The sequence below is a fragment of the Rhopilema esculentum genome, chromosome 12, assembly GCF_057945365.1.
Source record: "Rhopilema esculentum isolate cy_ngs chromosome 12, ASM5794536v1, whole genome shotgun sequence".
Lineage (NCBI taxonomy): Eukaryota > Metazoa > Cnidaria > Scyphozoa > Rhizostomeae > Rhizostomatidae > Rhopilema > Rhopilema esculentum.
In genome coordinates this window covers 3,701,043-3,721,917 of record NC_142826.1, presented here as the reverse complement: position 1 = coordinate 3,721,917, position 20,875 = coordinate 3,701,043, and the positions used below count along the sequence as shown (strand labels likewise).

Sequence of the window (20,875 nt, the reverse complement as noted above, 5' to 3'; positions counted from 1 at the left end):
GAATTCGCATTGAAATAACATCTTCAGCGAAAAATTTTCTAAGTGAGCGTTTCCACCAAGAGCAAGAAGAAATTTTGTTGAGTATGAGCGAATTGTTGAGTGCAAGTACCCTGGGGAAATTTGTGGAAAAAGGAATAGGGATGACCCAGAGGCTTTTTCCAGGGGAAGAGGGTCGCTTTGCAGATGAATGTTGTGAACAGTGGGACAAAATCGAAAAAGTGCCGCATCTTCCAGAAGGAAGCGACATTGGTTGTAAACTATCAGTACGTCTGAGAAAGCTCTTGCCTATTACAGATGGCACCGTTCAAAAAGTGCTAGCTGCTATTGGAAGTATGTCACCACATTCCATGCAAACCGAGAGGATTGTGTCTCATCATAACATCATTGTTGAAGATTCAAGAACAAACATGACTAAAGACACAATCAACGCCAGACTGCTTATTGCCCTAAACGGTGTTGGAACAGCTCATTATGATCCACGGCCAGCTGTTGCCCATTTTCTTTCAGCACGTGAGCGACGAAACCATCAACCAGACTTTGATACATACAGCAGACGGAAATTCGTGAGAAAGTTTTTCAGACAGACCGGACATTTTTAAGACTTTTGTAGCAAAATATTTGTACCAAAAAGTTTATTCTTATAACTCTAAATGCAGAAAGCATCATGATCTTGAGTACTATATTCAAATTGTTTTATCTAGTGTTTTTCTAACTATACGCTGCTAGGTGTAAGGAGTTATGTGCAAGACAGTGAAAACCTTACCAACTATGCATACTCGTCCCTTTACTTTTGTTTTTGCCGTCAGTTGCGTTACATTAAGGAAAGTGCCCTTTTGCGTAAATTCCCCACCAGTAAAAATTTCTTAAAAGATCCCCTGCGCACATGTTCTAGCTAACTTTTATGAAAGTTAGGTAAATTATATTTCCAATTACGATTTTTGTCTGAAATAACACCAAGAAAGTTACATACCTAGATTGCTGTGTCAGTTCACTTCCAATTTTCATATTTTCTGTTTCTGATGATGAATGCTGCGGATAAAATTTGCGAAATTAGAAATTAGTAATGTTTAGTAACAATTAGTAGCAACTTGTTTACGTCTAGCCATTTTCTAACCTTTTTAAACACGTTATTTATTGCTCTATGCATATCAAGACATATAGCTTTAAAGTAAATAGGGAATCATCTGCAATTAAAATGAAGGAGAGTAAAGATGATGAGTTAGGTAATTTATAGAAATTAAGAAAAGAAGGGGCCAAGGAGACATCCTTGGAGTGAATGTGACTACGAGGCTAATACATTGTGGATACAAATGCACATGGAGTTTAGTTAGTGGGAGAAGCTCCCAACCTAAACACTTTAAAACACAAATAGTCAAGTGAAACCAATTGATTCGCTTAAATTTCGATGCATCCGTGGTCTATTTAAAAATGCACGAAGAAAAGAAGTGCTTGCAGACAGCAGAGGACGATAATGTATCAAAGCTTGGCGTGACAGAGCAAGGCCTAACTGAAGAAGAGGTTGCAGTTTATGATCGTCAAATCAGGTTATGGGGCGTTGAATCACAGAGAAGGTAACGTTATAGAAATCCGGATACATACTTAAATAATGCATGTAGAATTTTACCACGATATTATCACGCTTTATCAGCAAAGATTCGCGATAGTGTTCACGAATGTTTGAGTGTAGTGACCCACAATTCAATGAAATTACATACATGCTGCCTTTTATCATTCACTTCCAAGCATTCGCATTTCTATGAAAGTTCAAGTTATCTAAATCAAGTTTGCAGGATGTTTTTATAAAATCCAATTAAACTCCATATCATACACGGTAATTACTACACTACTCTGCAATTTTAAAAAAGATGTTAAGGGAAGGAATTTCACGACTTATTAGACATTTTATCTTTAGGAACTTCTTTCGTTACCCGAATAGTTTGGCTGAAAATAAGAAAGTTGAAACTCTCACCTCACCATGCCTTGAATTTGAGTAGAGTCATTTCCCCTGATTGATTATACCTAGATACAAGTTAAAGAAATTCATATTTTGCCTAGACACATAAATTGACAACTGACAAAATGTTTTTCAATAATCAGTTATATGGTTTCACTAATTGTTTTGAACAAGCTGCAACTTTTCAAGCCAAAGTCTCAAATGTAATATTTTAGCCAAAAATTGTATTTATAATGTATCAACAATATGGAGTATTCTTGGTTAAAGATACTTGACAAATCAATGTATAAGCATCTGCCCCCCCCCCCAATGCTCAGATAGTTGGTGTCTGAGAAAGTGCAAAACTGCAATAAAATTGATACCTTGGGGGGATAGTCTAAGCTACATTTCAAAATATACAGTTGTTTGCTCGCATTCTTGGGCCGTGGTTTGCAGAAATTTTCTGGCTTGGCGAGGATACCCTCATCAATACCCTCGTCTGTACCTCTGCAAAAATGTTTTACAATTACCCTTCGTCTAGGTTTTATAAGAGAAAAGTCCTTCAGGTTCTTTAAACATTCTCGATATAATAGAAACTAAAATGCTAAAGCGCTTCAATACTTAAATAAATTGGATTCTAGAATGCTTGTCTGGGATTTTGCAGATTTTGCTCCAAGGAGGACAGACTTGGTTTTAAACTTTTGAATGCCATATTTATTATTTTTAGATATCTGCTTACAATTTTGGAAAATCTCAAAACTTTATTTTGGCAAATTTTGGCAAAAATCTGTTGCGAGCAAAAATTCCAGAATGCAATGAGAGAGTTGAATGATACTGGTTTGAATAAGCGTAAAAATCTCTAGTATCACAAAGAGTAGGGATGTACCGGATATCCGGTAGGCCGGATAATCCGGCACCGGATCGCTGATTTTTTGAAAATCCGGTTCCGGCCGGATTTGTTTTCGAAATCCGGCCAGTTGCCGGATTTTCCAGAATTTTAATCATAACTAAGAAAATTTGGAAAATCAAGTCAGACTCTCTTCATACATGATTAAAAATGGATTTTCCAGAACTAAACAAGATCGACGATAAAACAAGCGCCTTGAAAACAGATTTGAAATGAAAGTGCTCATCATCACGAAACAGGAAGACTGGATATAATTCACAAATTTGGTCCAGGGTTGCCAGATTGGCTTTTTTGGCCAAATTTTTCATTTTTGGTTTTTAGATTTAGATTGCCTGGAAAAATTGTTTTTTTCTTACTTCTTAAATTTGACCTTGTTGGCCTTTTCAGCAGAACGTCTAAAATTAATGAGTAATTACTACATTCATGGAATAATTAGTAGTTAACTACAAAGTGGTAACCAAATTTCAAATTTCATCACCTAACCTAAATATTATCTTGATGTTAGCAAAGGGTTTTGGAAAAAAGTAAGATTCTTATCTAAGTTGAAAAATTATCTAACCGTCACAAGCGTAGAAATATAACCAGTGCCTGCACGATGGATTCTTGACAAATTTTTGATTTGGCCTCTTTGTGAGCATTTTAGCTTAAATTGCTCACCAGTCTAGCCTTCGTTTGTAAATTCAATCTGGCAACCTTGAATTGGTCTCTTTGATCTTCTCGCTATACATTTTTCGCAAAGTGGTTCAAAACTTTTTATCACTGAAAAAAAAATCCATAAATGGCCAGATTATCCGGTAAAATCCGGCCGGATATTCCACGAAGAAATCCGGTAAATCCGGTTCCGGCCGGATTCTGAAAATCCTGATCCGGTACACCCCTAACAAAGAGTTTTCATTCCATTATTAATGGTATATACAATACTAAGAAACACCTGATGTCCTGTGCTTATTGCCACTGTAATAGTTTTATCAGCAGGTTTGATTATCATATTTTAGTATATCTCTTACTAAGACACTGTTTTATCCTTAATTTTATGTTTTAATTTTTTTCCAGTGTAGGAGTTTTTGCAGAATCAAAAAACTCCACTTTTTAAAAACTAAACTTTGTATTGATTTGGAATTCAACCCTGTAACAACCTAATTTTAGGTAAACTTTATGAAAGCTTTTTTTTTGTTTTATTAGATTGAGGAAGTCAAGAATTTTGATATGTGGCCTTAGTGGCTTGGGAAATGAGGTATCTAAGAACATCATTCTGGCTGGTGTTCAGCATCTCACTGTTATGGATAACACAGAGGTAACAAAAGAGAACAGGAGAGAACTTTTTCTCCCTAGCAAAAACAGTATTGGACAAAATGTATGTGTTTCTATTCCATGTTACATGTTCTTCAACTTTATTAGTTTTTATTTTGAGACATATAATACATGAGCTCTGCAAGCAGTTTATGTCACTGAATTCAACCTTTTCATTAACAAGAAGGGATATCATTGTCTGGATTTTCATCTTTTGCCTGATGTCAAAAATCTTTGAAGTTTACCTGTAACCCTTTTCTGCGGGTGTATTATGTCCTGTAGCAATTTTTGTCAAGCCTTCTTTCCATTATGAACAGTATCAATTGATTTCTCTTTGTTTCTGGAACTTTGATTTTGAAATGTCAAAGAAGTAAATTGAAGCTGAGCTAGAAACTTGTCTTTCATCCTCATTTAGATTTATCCTTTCCAAAATATCTTGGTACTCTGTTATTACAGAAATCTCCCTTATTCAGGTTGTCCAAATGCTCTACAATATTTTTAAACATGTGTGTCACATATACTGCAGTACGTCAGACAGTGGCCTTCTAATCAAAGCCACACTCCCAAAGATCAAATTTGATCTCAATGCACCAATCGACCAAATTTGCAAAGTGCCAAATTTCTTGATGGGGTACCTCAAGATCCTCTCCAAATAAGATAGTAAGATCTCTTTGGGAAAAATAAAAGCTGTGCAACAAACCTTCAGTATGATTCCTACTATAACTCTAAGGATGTTTTCAAAGCCATAAAAAATAATCATCAAGACCAACTTCAACATGAACTTGTATCACAGGGTGCTATACTGTCATCTGTCTTGCATTCTTCTTCAGCAAAATTAAACTAAATTTAGTCTACTATCCAAAGCAACATACCTAGAAACATCTTTAGTTTCACCATCACCATCTTGCCTAAATTGATATGTCCTGAGCGGGTTAATTTGGGGATTTCCTGTATTCACAGTTGTTCATTGCTTTCTAGAAAGCTGATGCTGTCTATCCCCGGTTGCATGAAATGAATCCAATGGTAGATTTGCATGCATACAATGAAGACATTTCTTCAAAACCTGAATCATTCTTTGAGAATTTTGATGTGGTCTGTTTGCTTGATCAACGGAAAGATGTACAGGTAAAGGATATATTTACTTACTTTGATAACTTTAAGTCAAGGAAAGTCTTGTCATCATTGAGTTGTGTAAAATGTAGCCTAATCAGTATCATCATCACTGTATTAATCACCACAATCACTGTATGATCATCACAGTGATCACCAATCATTTAGGCCTAAAGCTTTTTCCTCTACTTTTTTCTAAAAAAATTGCTGCTTACTTAGCAATTGCAGAAAACCATGCTGCATGGATTTAGATTTTTAGTGTTCTGTTATTTTTGTTATCTTATCCTGTGCTGAAAAAAACTTTTTGAATTAACATTTGGATTTGATATATTTTTAGCTCAAGGTCAATGAAATATGCCACAAAAAGAACATCAAGTTTTTATCAGGCTGTGTCTTTGGGCACTATGGATATATGTTTTCAGACCTTGGAAAACACCACTTTGTGGAGTAAGTATATCTCTAGAAGTAAATCCCATAAGCATTGTCTCATCTATCAATAGGCATCATCTATTAATACCAGAGCAGTTAGTTTTTGGCAGCAGTGTTACCATTTGTAGGAGGGGCTGATTATCATGTGATCAAATTGCAGTACCTAAAGCATTCTTTGAATTTAGTTTTTTGAAATATTTTTAATTGCATAGGGCAGGGTCGCTAATGACACTGTCACAATTAGTTCAGTTGCACTTGACAGGCACCTTGTCCTCTGTACCCATATTAAATCTGACTAGCGATCTAACGACAACATCTCGCGGGGAAAAGCCTAGAAAACCTCTGGTCGGCTTACATTTTGAACCTTGCAAATTTGAATGTAAAGCCAAAAATAGTTGCAACTTTGCAAATGGACAATATTGTAAGAAAAGCTTTCAATATGTGATCGTAAATACTGATTTTCTTACATGAGATGCTAACGTCGGCACTCTAAAAAAAGAAGAAAACAAATGCAACTGTCCAAAAAGTTGAAGAAACACTGAAAAATAATTGCAAAAAAAAGACCAACAAGGCTCCAGTTATACCTTTACGAAGTTATTCTCGCAATGTCATTGGTTCAAACTTATTTGTAGATCATAAGTAAGTTCTTTTTGAAATTTATTATTTTAAGATTAACTGCAATGATTGTATTATTTTTATACTAGGCCTCAATTGTATTAAATGTATTGCATTGCTCTAATTGATAACATTAATTTAGGGAGAAAGTTAGGGTTGATAAAGGATCCGTGAAAAAATCAAATGAGCCAGCAGCCAAAAGACAAAAGTTAGAGTCGAAGACAGATGAAGATGTTCATGAAATGGTACACAAGGTTAGTAAGTTTCAAGTAATGGACGGTAAGAGATGGTTGATTATGAATGCCAGTGTTCGTTTATTCTTTTGAAAATGGCACAAAATGGCGGAAACATAGCATACTGAATTACTGTTGTCCGACGCTCTTCGGAATATAAACTTCAGAAAAAGTACTTAAGTGTGCTATCTTGTCCCTATTTCGTGCCATCGTTAGATTTTGGGGTACCAAAAACGTATTCGTTTATTCTTCTATTTATTCACTTGGGTGTCACGTAGTATCCCCTTTCCTGTTGGCATCAATCGGTTTTATTTTGCGTCGTTAACAGTATTGCGGATACACCCTTTACGGAATCTGAGTTTTCATTTCTCTTACCCCTGCTAGTTTGGTTGTCATCAGCTGTGTCTCCACTTAGCCGTACAGAATATACAGCCTGAACAAGAACTAAGTCAGCTATAACTAACATGTCCATATTGTCAGGTTTTTCAGCTATTCCAATTATTTTCCAATTGCTGGTAATTGTTGGCTAGCTGAATTGATCAATATGGGGCATCATAAATTGTTATTATGCTAAAACTTTGTGTACCTATTTTAACAGGCCATAGAGTTCAAGAATTTTCAAAGTGCAGTGTCCCCGAAAGCCATTCATGGATTGTCCCTTAAACAGCTGAAAAGTATTTCAAAAACCTACTTCGTCATGCAAGGTTTGCTGTTGTTTGCGTATTTACTATGAAAACCTAACAAAATTTTCTGAAAGCCGTTACATTTAAAATTGGAGAAAAGGATTTCAAATATTGGAAATTCTATATGTAAGCAATCCGGAGCTGGGCCGGGACCGGAGCCGGAACCGGAACCGGAGCCAGGGAAGGTCTGGCGGACTTAGCCCGCTCACTTGTTTGCTGAAGTTTGATATCAATATTGTGGCTTGAAAGATGATGTGATGTTAATGCAATGGAAAAAACTACCATTTAAAAGTTTTCCAATTTGTTTGGCGTCCCTGAGAGAATTTTGCTTCAGTGATTCAGGAATGACCACCGCAGTTAACCAGTTAGCTTTATGTTTCAAGCCTAATGTTACTTCCTTTTAAAGACAGTGTTTAATTAACCACAAGCCGATCTTCTCTATTTAATGATTAACGACTTCTTATCGCTGACAAACAGTGTGGACTACATGAAGAAAACTTAGAACACTTATGATAATGCGAAAAATTCAAAAGACACCTACCAGGAATGGAACAAATTCTAAAAGCACCGTAAAAGGCCTGATAGAAATCGAGAGATTGGTTGAACTTTTTTAAACCTAAGTGAAAATTAACCTGTCGTACTATATTGCACATGACGTCTTTCCTGGCAATTCTGTGTTTCGTTATAGTAACTGCTCCGAAACGGAGATTTGGCGAGATATTATTTTTATCATTATTTTAACTGATATATTTCGAGATAACATCCTCATCTGTTTCACAGTTATGCTAGAGTTCAGCATGGCAAAAGGCAGATTCCCTAGAGTTGAGCATAAAGGAAAAGATTGGAAAGATCTCCTAGATATTAGAGATTCAATTTTTGAAGAAATGCAAATCGACAACGACATGTTGCCTGACGAATTCGTAAGGTAGATCCTTAAATATTATGAGATCAAACTTTTTAAACCTTTAGATTGATGCAAGATTCTTTTTTACATTAATGTCAGATTGAAAAGAAGACTTCTTGCCATTGCCATCTCGGTACTTTTGTCGTCAAAGACAACCAAATATACCCTACTGGCATAGCATGAAATTAGACCATAACAAAGCGAGGTGTATTGAGCTTACTTGCTTTAGCAACGACAAGCAGCAACGATTAGTTTTACTGGAAGAAACGGTCCACTGAACATTTTCTTCTACAGTTCCGACGTTCAATATTGTTTTCATGTCCTTTGCCTTTAGTTTTTGTACCTAAGTATGCAGCGGAAAACAAAAGAGAAAAAGCTAAGAGGGTTTTGCGTCCAGCCTTGAAAAAATGTTCATTGCCTTGACAAGATGATTGACATGTTCGAAGGGGTACAATTTCAGGGTTAAACCTCATTGAATAAGTAGGTCTTCTCCCAGGGTAGCTATTCTCGTCATATTCATCCTTTGCCACTGTCTATAGAAAGCTGATGTATGCTGGGCAATTAAATCGTTAGAAATTTTAGTAGCATTCAGGCACTAATTATTTGCTACAAAACTTAATTTGGTCCAGAGCTTGGAAAAATAGAGGAAATTTTCTGGATAATGGCTACCAAGAAGTACTTAGAATTTGTCGTTTCAACCTGTATTAGAGGGAAAGTTCGGTCGTGAAAAGTGCCCTGTTTATTTGAAAGTGCCTTAGGCTGACAACATTTTATCAAAATTTGAAAGGAACCACAATAGTCCATAACCAAAATAGTCCAAAATAGTTCATTCGAAGAGGGATGCATTCCTGCCAGTCACAATTGTTTGGTCCGTTTATAAATTTTCATGCAAATGTAAAGCTTAGTACGTAGGACACACTACTCAGTAATTGGTCGATAGAATAAAACACCATGTTCCTGCCGCCACGACGTGTTTGCAAAAATCAAAATGCCCAGATGAATTGCGATTCGGCTATTGGTCAACATTTGCTCAAAAATCCAAAGTGCTCCTAAAAGTAAAGTGACGCAAATTTTAGCATCATTGGGCAAGCAAGGTCATCTTTTCATCTAGGAGTTTTGGAATCTGTTTACATCCAAACAAAGGTTCCCGACTTGTGTAGACAGAGAGAGTTTGTTTCTCTCTTGAGCTCTTCAACTAGGTGAGAGGTGTTAGCGGTCGCTGATTGGTAAATATCATAGAACCAATCAAACAGGTTCATCAAAGATTCTCGTAATTTGGCATTACATAGTTCATCAAAGATTTATCACTTTCACTTTGTTCTTTCAATTCACGGTTCCAAAAAAATTTAACAGGTCTGGGTTTTTGTTAGAATGTTTTGTGTTTGCTTAAATTTAATCAAAGACAGTAGAAACTGATAATACTTTTAGGTGGCCTTATCACTATTAGTTATGGGTTTTTCTTGCAAATGATGTTCTACATTTGGCCTTTGGTTTCCTTCTCTCACGTTGCTTTCAATGTGCACATGAAGTTTTCTGCTTACCTTCCGTCATTATCTGACGTTTATATTGTGATGTGCGTCTGAGGAAATTTAACTTTGCGTGATATTTTCTGATTTTCTGTGCTTTCCTCTAATTTTTCCTTACTGAAAAAAGGATAGAAAGTATATACATATTAGTTTGTATTCCTAAACTACACTGTTGATAGGCATGCGAATTTTCAGCTAATCCTTATGAAAGTGATTGTCCCTTTTGTGAAATTTGCTCAAACAGTTTTCTCATACAGACCATACAGTTTTCTCTCATTCCCACCAAGATGCTAATGCCAAAAAACAAATCAGTTTGCGAAAATCCCTGCGCACATCAGCAGTTTTCCCTCGCATCATATGCTGATATTCATTAAAAGTGTAGATGAAGAATATTTGGCACCCTGTCTATGATATCTTTTCTGAAAAGCCTTAATGAGACCCGTTTCCATTGCTTCATAAGACTATGAAATTGTTTTATTTGTATAATGTTGTTGCTTACTCAGTTGATCACAAATGCAATCTTATCTCTCTTCAGTCATTGCATTGGTGAAGTTACTGCTGTCAGTTGCATTGTGGGTGGAATTCTGGCTCAAGAAATTATTAAAGTGAGTACAATCGGTGCTCCTAGATTGTCTTTTTTAAGACAATTTACTCATCCTGTTTACTTTTTGTTATCCTTGCTATAATGATACTGATATTGAAACAAGATGCTAAAATAACAGTAAGAATAAGGTGTTTTATTACAGTGACGTATGGCCGGCCCCCACTCCATTGTTTTGCTCGTTAGCGCGTGCGCTGTGAAAACCTCTGATCTAATTGGTTCCTTGTAACCTTTTGCCTGAATGCGCTTTGGGAGTTGAATCCCAGCATTTATCCGATGCGAGCGAAGTTTTTTCTCTGCGACCAAAAAGGTCTCAATATATGCATGCGTACGGTCGATTGCATTGCGAGTGGGACCAAAAACGTTTGCAGTTAAAATAGGTCTTTAAATGGGAGAAAAATTAACATTCTTTTAAAAAAATTTTCAATGATTTACCCAAGCAACGTATTAAAGTGTAGATTTCATTTGAATCTACGTGTAAGGAGAAATTTCTTCTTTAGCACTTTGTTGTGATAAACCCAACTTCCTTTTTAGGCCGTGTCAGGACGAGACTCGCCTCACAATAACTTTTTCTTCTATGATGGGGTAGATAGTACGGGACTTGTTGATAACATCGGAACTGACTGGTAGGTTCCATTGTTTTATATAATGACACATTGGTATGGGCTTTATTTTTCTAACGAGCTACTACGGCGGATTTCTGTCTTTATTCGTTCTGTATCTATGTAAATTGTCTATGTTGGGAAATTAATACTTAGTTGTCTGTATCAGGAATTGATTTCATCTTACCGTTTATTAAGCATTCAAGTATGAGTCCCTAACTTCTAGAAAATAATATTTTTAACTCTGGCCTGACTATAGAACACAGCACTCATGATACTACTTCGACTGAGCTATATAGTAGTTTTAAGATGTCTTTGTGTTAAAAGCACCAAGTATAAGCAACTTTTGCCGCTTGAATCTCTACTCATGGCTCAAATTTACCCATGGCAAAAAAGTCTTTTCCTGAACAAGAAGATCTTGCCGAAAAGTTACATTGTCTGATTTAAATGTAAAGCTATTTTTAAAGAAATGGGTCGAAGTTCTCGGGAGACCTATTTTGTTGATCAGTTGTGAAGAACATGTTGCGAGTAGGACGGTGGATTTTTACATTGTAGCTCGCCAAACCGAGAATGCCAAAGAGTGCACTTTGAATCATGGTTTCTATACAGTAAATAGGAGCTTTATTGTTGTAAGCAATCCTGGTTTGATATTGTTAATATTGCTAAATGAGAGTAGAGAGTTGAGATCAATGATTGGGTAATGTAAGAGAAACAGTTTTGAATTTGTTAAGTGTTTGTTGTGCTGTCTAACTGGGCAGGAAATTATCGATAGTTCTTTATGTCAGTAATCCCTTTGGTTTGTTATTCTCCTGTGTATCATTACGTTCTTTCGAATCACTTCAATGTATCTGATGTTCTTCCGGGTGCAGTTCTGTATTGCCTCGACATTAAAGAGTGAGCAACATTTCGACTCAAATCGTGTAGGCCTTTTCACTTTATTCAAATACATGAAGTTGGGCTTAACTAATTCTCATACCCTCTACGTGTAACTTTTTAATGTTGTTATTTTGAACTACCTTTCAGAGTTGAAAAAAATGGAGGATTTCGCCCGACGCCCCAATTTAGATCTTTTTATCTTTGCTACCTTGAAACGTTGATAAACAGACACTGCACAGTAAAGTAGCGGACACTTTCTAGCAACGGACAAATAACTGTGTCCCAAAATCTCTTTACTTTTGCCAATCAACCCCCAAATGATGCAAACCTCCAAATGATGCTAACCTCCAAATGACGCAAACCTCCAGATGATGCAAACCTCCACACAACGAATCCTTTGGTCTCGCAGGTCTTAATAATGTAGAGATTTAGCTGTATTTGAATATAGCATTTAATGGTGAAAAGATATGATTGCATCATCGAGCTTGTCATGTTCAAGCATTCGCCTCAACACGTGCGCCTAGGGTAAATCCAGACACGTTGTTGCACTATTATACAGTTTTTATGGCTCATTGAGTGTAGCAAACTTCTAGACATGATGTGTTTGGTTGTCATAACACCCCTTCATTTCTAACTGATGACTGCTATTACACAAATAACTGTTTGTTATAAATTGGAACATAGCTATTAGTATTCTGTCAGTATTTTGAACTTAGATGAAAAATTATTGGGCAAAAATCCTCTATGGGGCTGTTGGTAGTTTCTTGGTTGCAGAAAGTCTCTATTGGCTATAGTAACTTAGATAGACGTAAGTACTTTCTGGTATTGAACAATGCAAAGATTCATCTCTACTGTTTGTTAGAAGCAACGAACGCTGCTGCATACCAGTCATGTGACTTAGTGTTCTGCTCTGAAATTATTTTTGCATTTTCAGACACGAAATTTAGTCATTTTCTACCCGGATTGAAACAGTCTTTCTTCTTAGGCTTTCTTCATTGAAAAAATCGAACTATTACCTATGGGAATTGTGAATGGTTTTCTCTGCTGAGCAAGCTGTTTCTCCCCTTTTTATATGTATTTCGTTTTGCTTCATAGCAAATATTTTGCTTTAAGAAGATCACAATTTCTTTGGGGGCTACTGTACTTTTATTGCAGTTATTAAAGGTTATAAGACACGATAGCTTTATAAATTATTTATCTTTCGATGAGTGCCCCTTTTCTGTCAGACATTTCATCCTTTTCAAGACGGTTTTTATGATTTTCCATCTGCAATGGTAAAGGATACAAGTTAGACGCGCCCTTAGCAGCTAAGTTACTCTACTCGTGTGATCGTATGAATATAGTCTGCCTCGTCTCTTCTTTCCTCTCTCATTCTCCTTCGCATTTCATTTCCTCCGTTCTTCATCCTTTGACTCCTTGAGTCTCTGGCATCTTTGGTAAGAAAATCCCATCGAAGCGAAATAAGACAATTTGTTTCGACGTCTTCGGGCATCTATTCCGACGAGATTTCAAGTGCGAGCTTTCATTCGTCACTTTTGCTTCACCTGCCTGCTTGTTTGTGTAATTGGCAACACTGTAGATATCCAGATGGGCATTACTTATGCACGATATTGTTTGCATTTTTATGGAACCACTGCCATTGCAAGTTTGTTAAAACAAGTCAATTAACGAAGCGTATTTTTCAAATGCTTCCTGTTTTTCTAAAGCGCATCAAACAAGATACAGTTATTTCTCATTTTCACGCGTATTTTTCTGGATTTGAGATTTGATTGTTTCTTATATTCTATGCATGCTTTTTGTATGATTTGTTATCCGTATAATCATATCCTGTTTTATGTTTGTTTATTTTCTTCAAATTTTAATCACCACTTCAAAGGTAGAGATATATAAAAACTTCTTCGATTTTAAAGGCATATAACAGATCCAGAGAAACATTGGTGCCACCTTAAGTTTTATTGTAAACTGCCACCTTCAGTTTATTTATTTCATCAGAAATAAATAAATAAGAAAAACTCAGACCCAATATGGTTTAACAAAGAACATTCCCTATAAGTGAGTCATGATATTCGCAGTGAAAATATTTTTCATTAAAACGAGCCTCTACTGTTTATCGGAATCTTTCTTGTATAAAATCATCTTTGTTGGGGAGACAGCGAGCGAAAATCTTCAAATGAGTGATGCAACCCTCCGTCCTGGAGCCAGAGAGCATGCGTAATAGTAACTTAATCCCGTGTGCATGCTCTTTAACTCCAGGACGGAGGGTTGCCTTGCTCATTAAAAAACTTTCTCTTGCTCGTCTCCCCAACAATTTCGCTGAGGCTCTACTACCCTAGGATAGGCGGGTGCCAAATAAATTTTTGTGATGGATGGTAGCAAATGAATTTATGCAGATAGCCAATTGTGGCGATTACGAACACCCTCGCAAAAGATGAAAATCGAGCAATTGCAAGATGAAATGCAGACCTCCCCAAAACGAAGATCTCCACACTGAAACTAATTACTTTTACCTTAAACTAATGTTTTGTCTATCGCGTCTCTTCTCGTCTATCCACCTTATTTCGTCTAAATGTCGCTAAATATAGTCCGCATTAGCTTCACTCCTGTCACTCCTTGTGCTCTGGTTTCTCAGAAATGACGTCCGACAATTACTTTTATTTACAAAGTGTCACTGACTGGTCTATTACGGTCAAAAATGGCACAACCAGCGACTGAATGCTGGACTTTCGACAAAAAGCTCTGTCAGTTCAACGTGACATCAGATTTCACAATAAGAACATGAGATAATGTATCTTGTATTTTTCACCTGCCTCTTTTAGATTCATTCTTGTAGTGAGAGAGTCGTAGGCCGTAGTTGGGGCAGAGCCCTGTCGTTTTCCTCCACGAAGAAGTGTTTCTGATGGTGATAGGTGGCGTTGATCATAATAAAAATCAAAATTAGGTTTAAATGTGGATTGAAATACCCCCAATTAAAGGTCACCAACAACAAAATTTTCGTTTTGAAGACGTTCGGAGCCTTTCTGGTAAACCCTTATTGAAGTGCTTTATTAAGTAAGAGTACACGAAATGGAAAGCAATTCGAAACAAGTACAGGAGGCAGGAACGAGAAATTAACTAGAAAAAATACAGGAAGAAAAGGCGGTGGTTTTGTCAATTGTTGCTATCTTGAAAAAGGTTTAGAATTCGTGGTAAGCTACCTTATGATTTCCTAACTCGGTTTCATCCTAATCAAACACCATTAGCGTGAACAACAAGAGACGCTAGAGTACTGGGACCATAGAGATATGATTGGGACATACCTTCGCGACCGCCCCTTGCCCCTAGCAAAAGACCTTGATTTACCCCCTTTTCTCCTCTTGCCATAACATATTGCCAGCTTCTCTAAACATAAAATCGTGATTTAAAGCCTTCGATGAACTATTTATGCCTTCGTATTAAAAAATTCAAAGTTTTTAAAATTCTTACGTATGACATGTACTGCATTGCATTTTTTACTAAAACTTATTTTTCAGACATTTTCCTCTCGCTCTATATCATTGGTTCAAATAGAGCTGTTTGTTTCTGTACTGGGTCAATTACGCAACTATCCAATGATATACAATTTGTGTAATTTTCTTATATTTCGGAAGCCATTTCCCAAAGGAAATCCTCTTTAAACCGAACAGTAAGAATTAAAGCATTAAAAAGGGAACTGACTGCGGTTGGTACGACAGGATTGGTTTGAACTTGAAATCTGCACTGTCGTGGAAACTTAGTGGTTGTCGGCTGCCTGTAGCTTGCTTTTCTTGGTGTCTGCCCCACAGTCTTAGCATTCCTGTCACAATCGGCGCAACATCCTCAGATAATTCAGTGGAAAGACGGAAGTCTTATACAAGGCATTTGCCCCAAAGCTATTTACTGACAACAGTTATTATTCTTCATATTGAAATCAAAACTTTGCCAAAACCCGCAGCTATGAAAAATTTATTCGAAGTAGCTAGGTAGCCAAGAATCGTTCGAACTTATTTGGCCAGTCACTTTTTCTAAGCACAAGTAAATCAAGGTTCTGGCTGGTTGTTTCTTAGTTTAAACTTTGTAACAGGATTTTTTCTAAAGTCGTTTTTAAACCATTATTTTGTAAGTTAAAAACGTTGACACGTTGGATATTTATACTCTAGTGTCTCTGGTTGCGTCCAAATACTCTAGCATCTCTGGTTGTTCACGCTAATGGTGTTTGATTAGGATGAAGCCGAGATAGATCTTAAGGCAACCATAAGCAAGCCTATCTCGAATTCTAAACCTTTTCCAAGATAAAACGTTGTATATTTATCAGACAGGCAGTTTTTTCAACAACCTTTAAAAAGATATAGGCTTAGCAATTTTGTTTCAGTTTTAAATGAGTTTTTGCTTCAACATTATCAATAAATGCAAAATGCAGTCCCGTGCCATCTGAAAAGGTTCCATTAAATTTATTTAAAGTTTATTGAAACAACTCGTACTTCTAATGGATAAATTTACTCAGGTTAAGAGAACCCGCCACCCTATTGCCCTTTTTGACGAGAGAGAAGGCCTATGCAGAGCATGGAAGTATTGCCTTTTTCAATATCTTCGGTGATAGTTGCGGAATTGAGTCTAAATTCTTTGCAGACCTCCCACTTGAAAAGAGTTTAAATTCTTCACAAACTTTTCTTAACTTTCGGATGCCCACATATGCTGGTTGTTTAAAAAGCCAAATGGCAATGGCCAGTTTGCAGTTTTAAAGTTAAAGGTCAGCAAGACGAAACACACGAAAACGGTGCACATTTAATTATAGTTTAATTACACTTACAGCGGATATTATACACTCGTGAAATAATTACTTTAGGAAACCGCTGAGTCATATAGTATAAAAATAATGTTTTTTGCTTCCTATTAATCGTTGGAAAACAGCCCTTGCTATGACAAAAGCTGAAAAATCAAAAACTGTCACGCGGGAAGGCTTAAAGTAATCAGTCTTTTCAAATCCACCCGAACCCGTTAATTAGATGTTATTTGTAAAAACTTTAATGAGATTTTCTGCAACGCATCGAGCGAAATCAGTAAGTCGAAAACGTAGCTAGCCTGAAAACGTACAAAATCTAGGAATGCATTGACTGCATTTTACACTTGTGAAGGTAAATTGCACCAGACAGATAGGTGTGTTTATTTGATTCTGAATCGCTATAATCCTTGTCATTCTTAGTTATGCCATATAACTACAATGCCTGCCAAAAGTCTTGGAACACTGACGTCAATTTCCAAAATCAAAATCAATCATTCCCTTCTCCCCTACAGAACAATCTTGGTTTACTATCAAACGGGTTAGGATTTTAGGAAGCACTTTCTTTTGCACTTCTTTAATGATATTTCACTAAATCATCAACATTTATTTTGGGGGAAGGGGGCGGAAAAAGTAATTTTTTTGGGTAGTTCGAATTGTGATCTTCACCCAAAGATACAAGTATAATTTCGAAGCAGTTATCCATCGGAATTTATTGTACCCTGCAAAGTTTGACTGATATTTTTTGTGCAAGCTGGGGATCAGGCAATGCCCTTGAAACCAAACTCCTTTAAATTTGACTATTTTTGTCCATTTTGTTTAGGCTTTGTCCACTTCATACCTCGTAGTGTTTTAGACGTGTTTAGTTGTAGCTTGAAGCAGCACCCTTTAAACACCCGATGTTAATTTTTAAGATTTTTCCAGTATCTGTTCAAAACTCTACTGTAAGGCATAATATAGGATAAGGACATTTGAATATTTGATTCTGAGATATTTGAATCTGCATTTCACAAAATATGGATCTAAAGGAATCATGAAGTTATCTGACAGCGTACCAGGGCAATCTTTGTTTTTCCAATCGCGTTTTCGATTATCAGAATGCTTCTTGTCAGTTTATTTCTTTCAGCTCTTTCTCTCAAGCATTGCTTGTTTATAGAATCAGCCAAACATTGCTTGATTGAAGAGTAGACCACCAGTGCCAATGCCAATGTCACTGTCTGCTCGATTAAATGCTTATTAAGTTCCCTTGATCAATTTCCTTAAACTATTTTTAAACGCCGTTGGCAATTCTTTGATTGGCTCAAAGCATTGCATTGTTGTCGATTTTTCGTTTGGCATCATCTTGTAATGAAGTGAATTGCGACCAGGGCACAATTCTGCTATCATTCTTGTAAACAATAATTCGGAATCACGTTTTACGTCTATAAGCAGCTGATAGTGGTCAATGAAGAAGATGTACATTGTTTGATAATAATTTGTCGTATAGTTGTAGATGTGATGAAGATATATGAACTTAGATCTACAACTGCAATCTGTCCCGTATCAAAGTAACTTTAAGGTACTAACATAACGTGAGCTAATGTGTCAAAATAGCTAATGTGTCAAAACGGAGATGACATGACGTAATGACGTGACGTTATGACATGACGTAATGACGTAATGACACATTTCAACTAGGAACCCTCATCTTGAGAATTGGGGAAACATTTTGGGGAAAAGAGGACAGTCAGAAAGGCATCGCTATGTAATCATGTTATCATAATTTTAGCCTATCTTCTATTATATCAATTTCTCTGTGCTAAGGCTGGTGGACCACTGTTACGTCAGAATAATCAACACAATCTGGAATATTCATGCTGCTGCAAAGTCGAGCACTTTTGTCGTATTCTGAAACGCTAGAAACGGAACATACAAGGTTCAACTATTAAATGAAAAATAAACCAATAACGCCAATAAATACCTACATGAAGAAACTAACCTCTATCAAACAAAATTTTCTTTGTCAGAATTTATAACACCTTTTGTACATTTATACCGTGGTGGCAGGAATATTTCTCATTATAGTCTGTCTGATGATTGTGCAAGCATGAAACTCTGAGTAACAGATAACATGTCTTGTGTTTAGTTATCTTCTACTCTATAATCATGATTTTATTTATCAAAGGCAACTGCAGCGTGCCATAAGTACGATAATATGATTTATCTTCCATCTAGCTTTGAGTACGTACTACTACAAAAAACATTGGGTGTATATAGTGTGGGTATAAGCTTTATGATATTATTTGCAAAAGAAATGCCCTGCCATTGAAAATATATTCTGGAGAAAAATGTTTCTACATTTTTACATTTAATTGTTTCTCGCCCTCCGCTTCCTAATTTGTTCTTGATCTTAATCAATTTCTGCAGTTATAAAAATTTTCGCTTGAAGGCAAAAGAGATGAGATCTCCTTTAAAAATGGCAAAAATCTAAAAGTGACATGAATGGTTGCAAGAGCCAACAATTGGAAATGTGCCTTTCAAGTGGTAATTTTTAAATGCAGCTACAAACTCTGCTTTTATCAAAAGTTGAGTCTTTTGCATCTCCTGAAAGATTTTCTAAGTGTCCACTGATTCATTTTGGGGTCATGAGATTTAAGTTTGGAATCATAAATAAATTGAGATTTTCCCATGCTCAACCGTTTGTATAATATGTATAATTGGAATGTTTTTTATTGATGATTCAACAAAATTCTGAAAATAAAACGCATAAGTGAAAAAAGAAAGCATATTTCTTATATTCTAGATAACCTGCAATAGCTTCTAGAAGATTTCTTTAACAAAAACAGCAGATATAGATCCTGGTTGTCTAAAAGCTACTTCAAACTTGATTCAATTTTCATACGAATAGAGCTGTTTCCTAAGGCCTAACTGCACGAAATGTAAATTAAGAAAATGAGATTCATTATGATTGATTGGCCTGTTATCGATGTGGTGACCTCAAATTTGTTTCAGACTTTCTCGAATGTTTCAGAAAAAGGCAACCAGAGTTTCGTAAAGATAGTATCTTACAAAGTTGTGTAACGCAAAATAAATTCTGTGCCGTTTGCCTGTAAGTTAGAACTACATCTGTTTCGCCTGTGTTTCCTCTCACTCTGGGCTGTTTCAAATCACCTTATTAAATGAAGTATATATGAAAGTGTCTTAGATCTCTTTAGAATGTGTTTCATAAAAGGATTTGTTTGTGTTTAGTCGTGTAGATCTCTACCAGAAGCCCTCTTTCATCGCAACAGATTTCTCATTCAACTTCCTATAGTGAGTGTCAACTTAATCAACCTTATGTCTCAAGGTTTTTTGCTCGAGTAAAATTTCTTGAGTTTTTTTCGTTGATCAATTCTTCAACCATGAAACATCCAAACCAATGTGAGTATGAATGCTCTAACTACATGTTTCATATCGCATGCACAATGATTTCTGTCAGTTTTCAATTTATGATTTTTTGGGAAAAGACTTTAAATATAACTTTTAATATATTAATTGTATTTATTAAGATTGCATTCAGCTCATCGGCTAGGGTAAGGGCAAGTGATAGGGTTTTAAAGGCCAGCTTTTCGAATTTTCTGATAACAGTATCATTTTGTTACTGATGATAGTATCCAATTAATGTTTAATAATAGCGAATACTCAACAACTGGGTGCACTTATATGCAAGCAAAGCCGTGTGTGATATCACGTGACACGTTTTAATCGTTGACTTCGTCACTTGCGCATGCGCGAATGGCTTGCAATAAAATTGTTGTAGCGCTGAATTTAATGTGAAGTGAAGAAATTATTAAATGCTTGCTACTTCATCGGAATTTAATGCTTGCTACTTCATCGCGCGCAAATATTTTCGCAGAAATCCATCGAGCTGGTAAAGTCTAGATTTTTGAACAGGTTTTCCGTTGTCACGCTGATTACATCTCTACTAACTAGCTTCAACGACATGATAAAACTGCTTTAAAATCGTTTAAATAAAAGCGATCATGAAATCTGTTGTGGTTTTGATTGTTTCGGATTCTCGTAGTGCGATTAAGATTCTCGGATTCTCGAACGCTCTCGGATTCTCGGATCCTAGCCCGTTTTAATAATCATGTTTTTCGGCACTCAGCAAACAATTTGTTCCCTTTGTTGCAACCAAGTTGCGGAGGTTAGTTTGAGACAGTTTCTCATTTTCTCTCCATGTAGTAACAGCTGTTTAGCAATGTTGATCAACCAATCACCGTGTTTTGACAGCCATCTTTATATAGCCATCTCTCAAGTGGTACGTCACCCTAATGTGATTTCGTTCTTAAATTTTGTGGCTTCTCCTTAATCTCCTGCTTTGTCTAATTTACACGAAAGCCTCTTCAATCAATTTTATATTAAAACTGATGG

The 20,875-nt window shown here is 36.2% G+C and overlaps 1 protein-coding gene across 8 annotated transcripts in view; it reads left to right on the top strand.

Annotated features, from left to right (window-relative positions):
- The first annotated feature begins 1,294 nt into the window (after positions 1-1,294).
- LOC135681686 (SUMO-activating enzyme subunit 1) overlaps positions 1,295-20,875 on the top strand; it is a 39,043-nt gene continuing 19,462 nt past the window's right edge. For 6 of the 8 annotated variants that reach the window (XR_010515629.2, XR_016144487.1, XR_016144485.1 and 3 more), the window contains exons 1-9: positions 1,295-1,571; positions 4,023-4,194; positions 5,109-5,255; positions 5,578-5,687; positions 6,427-6,538; positions 7,116-7,221; positions 7,981-8,125; positions 10,166-10,235; positions 10,766-10,857. Coding sequence is in view for 4 of the 8 variants with exons in the window: in XM_065196262.2 (XP_065052334.2) it covers positions 1,429-1,571; positions 4,023-4,194; positions 5,109-5,255; positions 5,578-5,687; positions 6,427-6,538; positions 7,116-7,221; positions 7,981-8,125; positions 10,166-10,235; positions 10,766-10,857 (1,097 nt within the window). In the remaining 4 variants the exon portion in view is untranslated. The other 2 variants (XM_065196260.2, XM_065196259.2) reach the window with 2 other exon arrangements.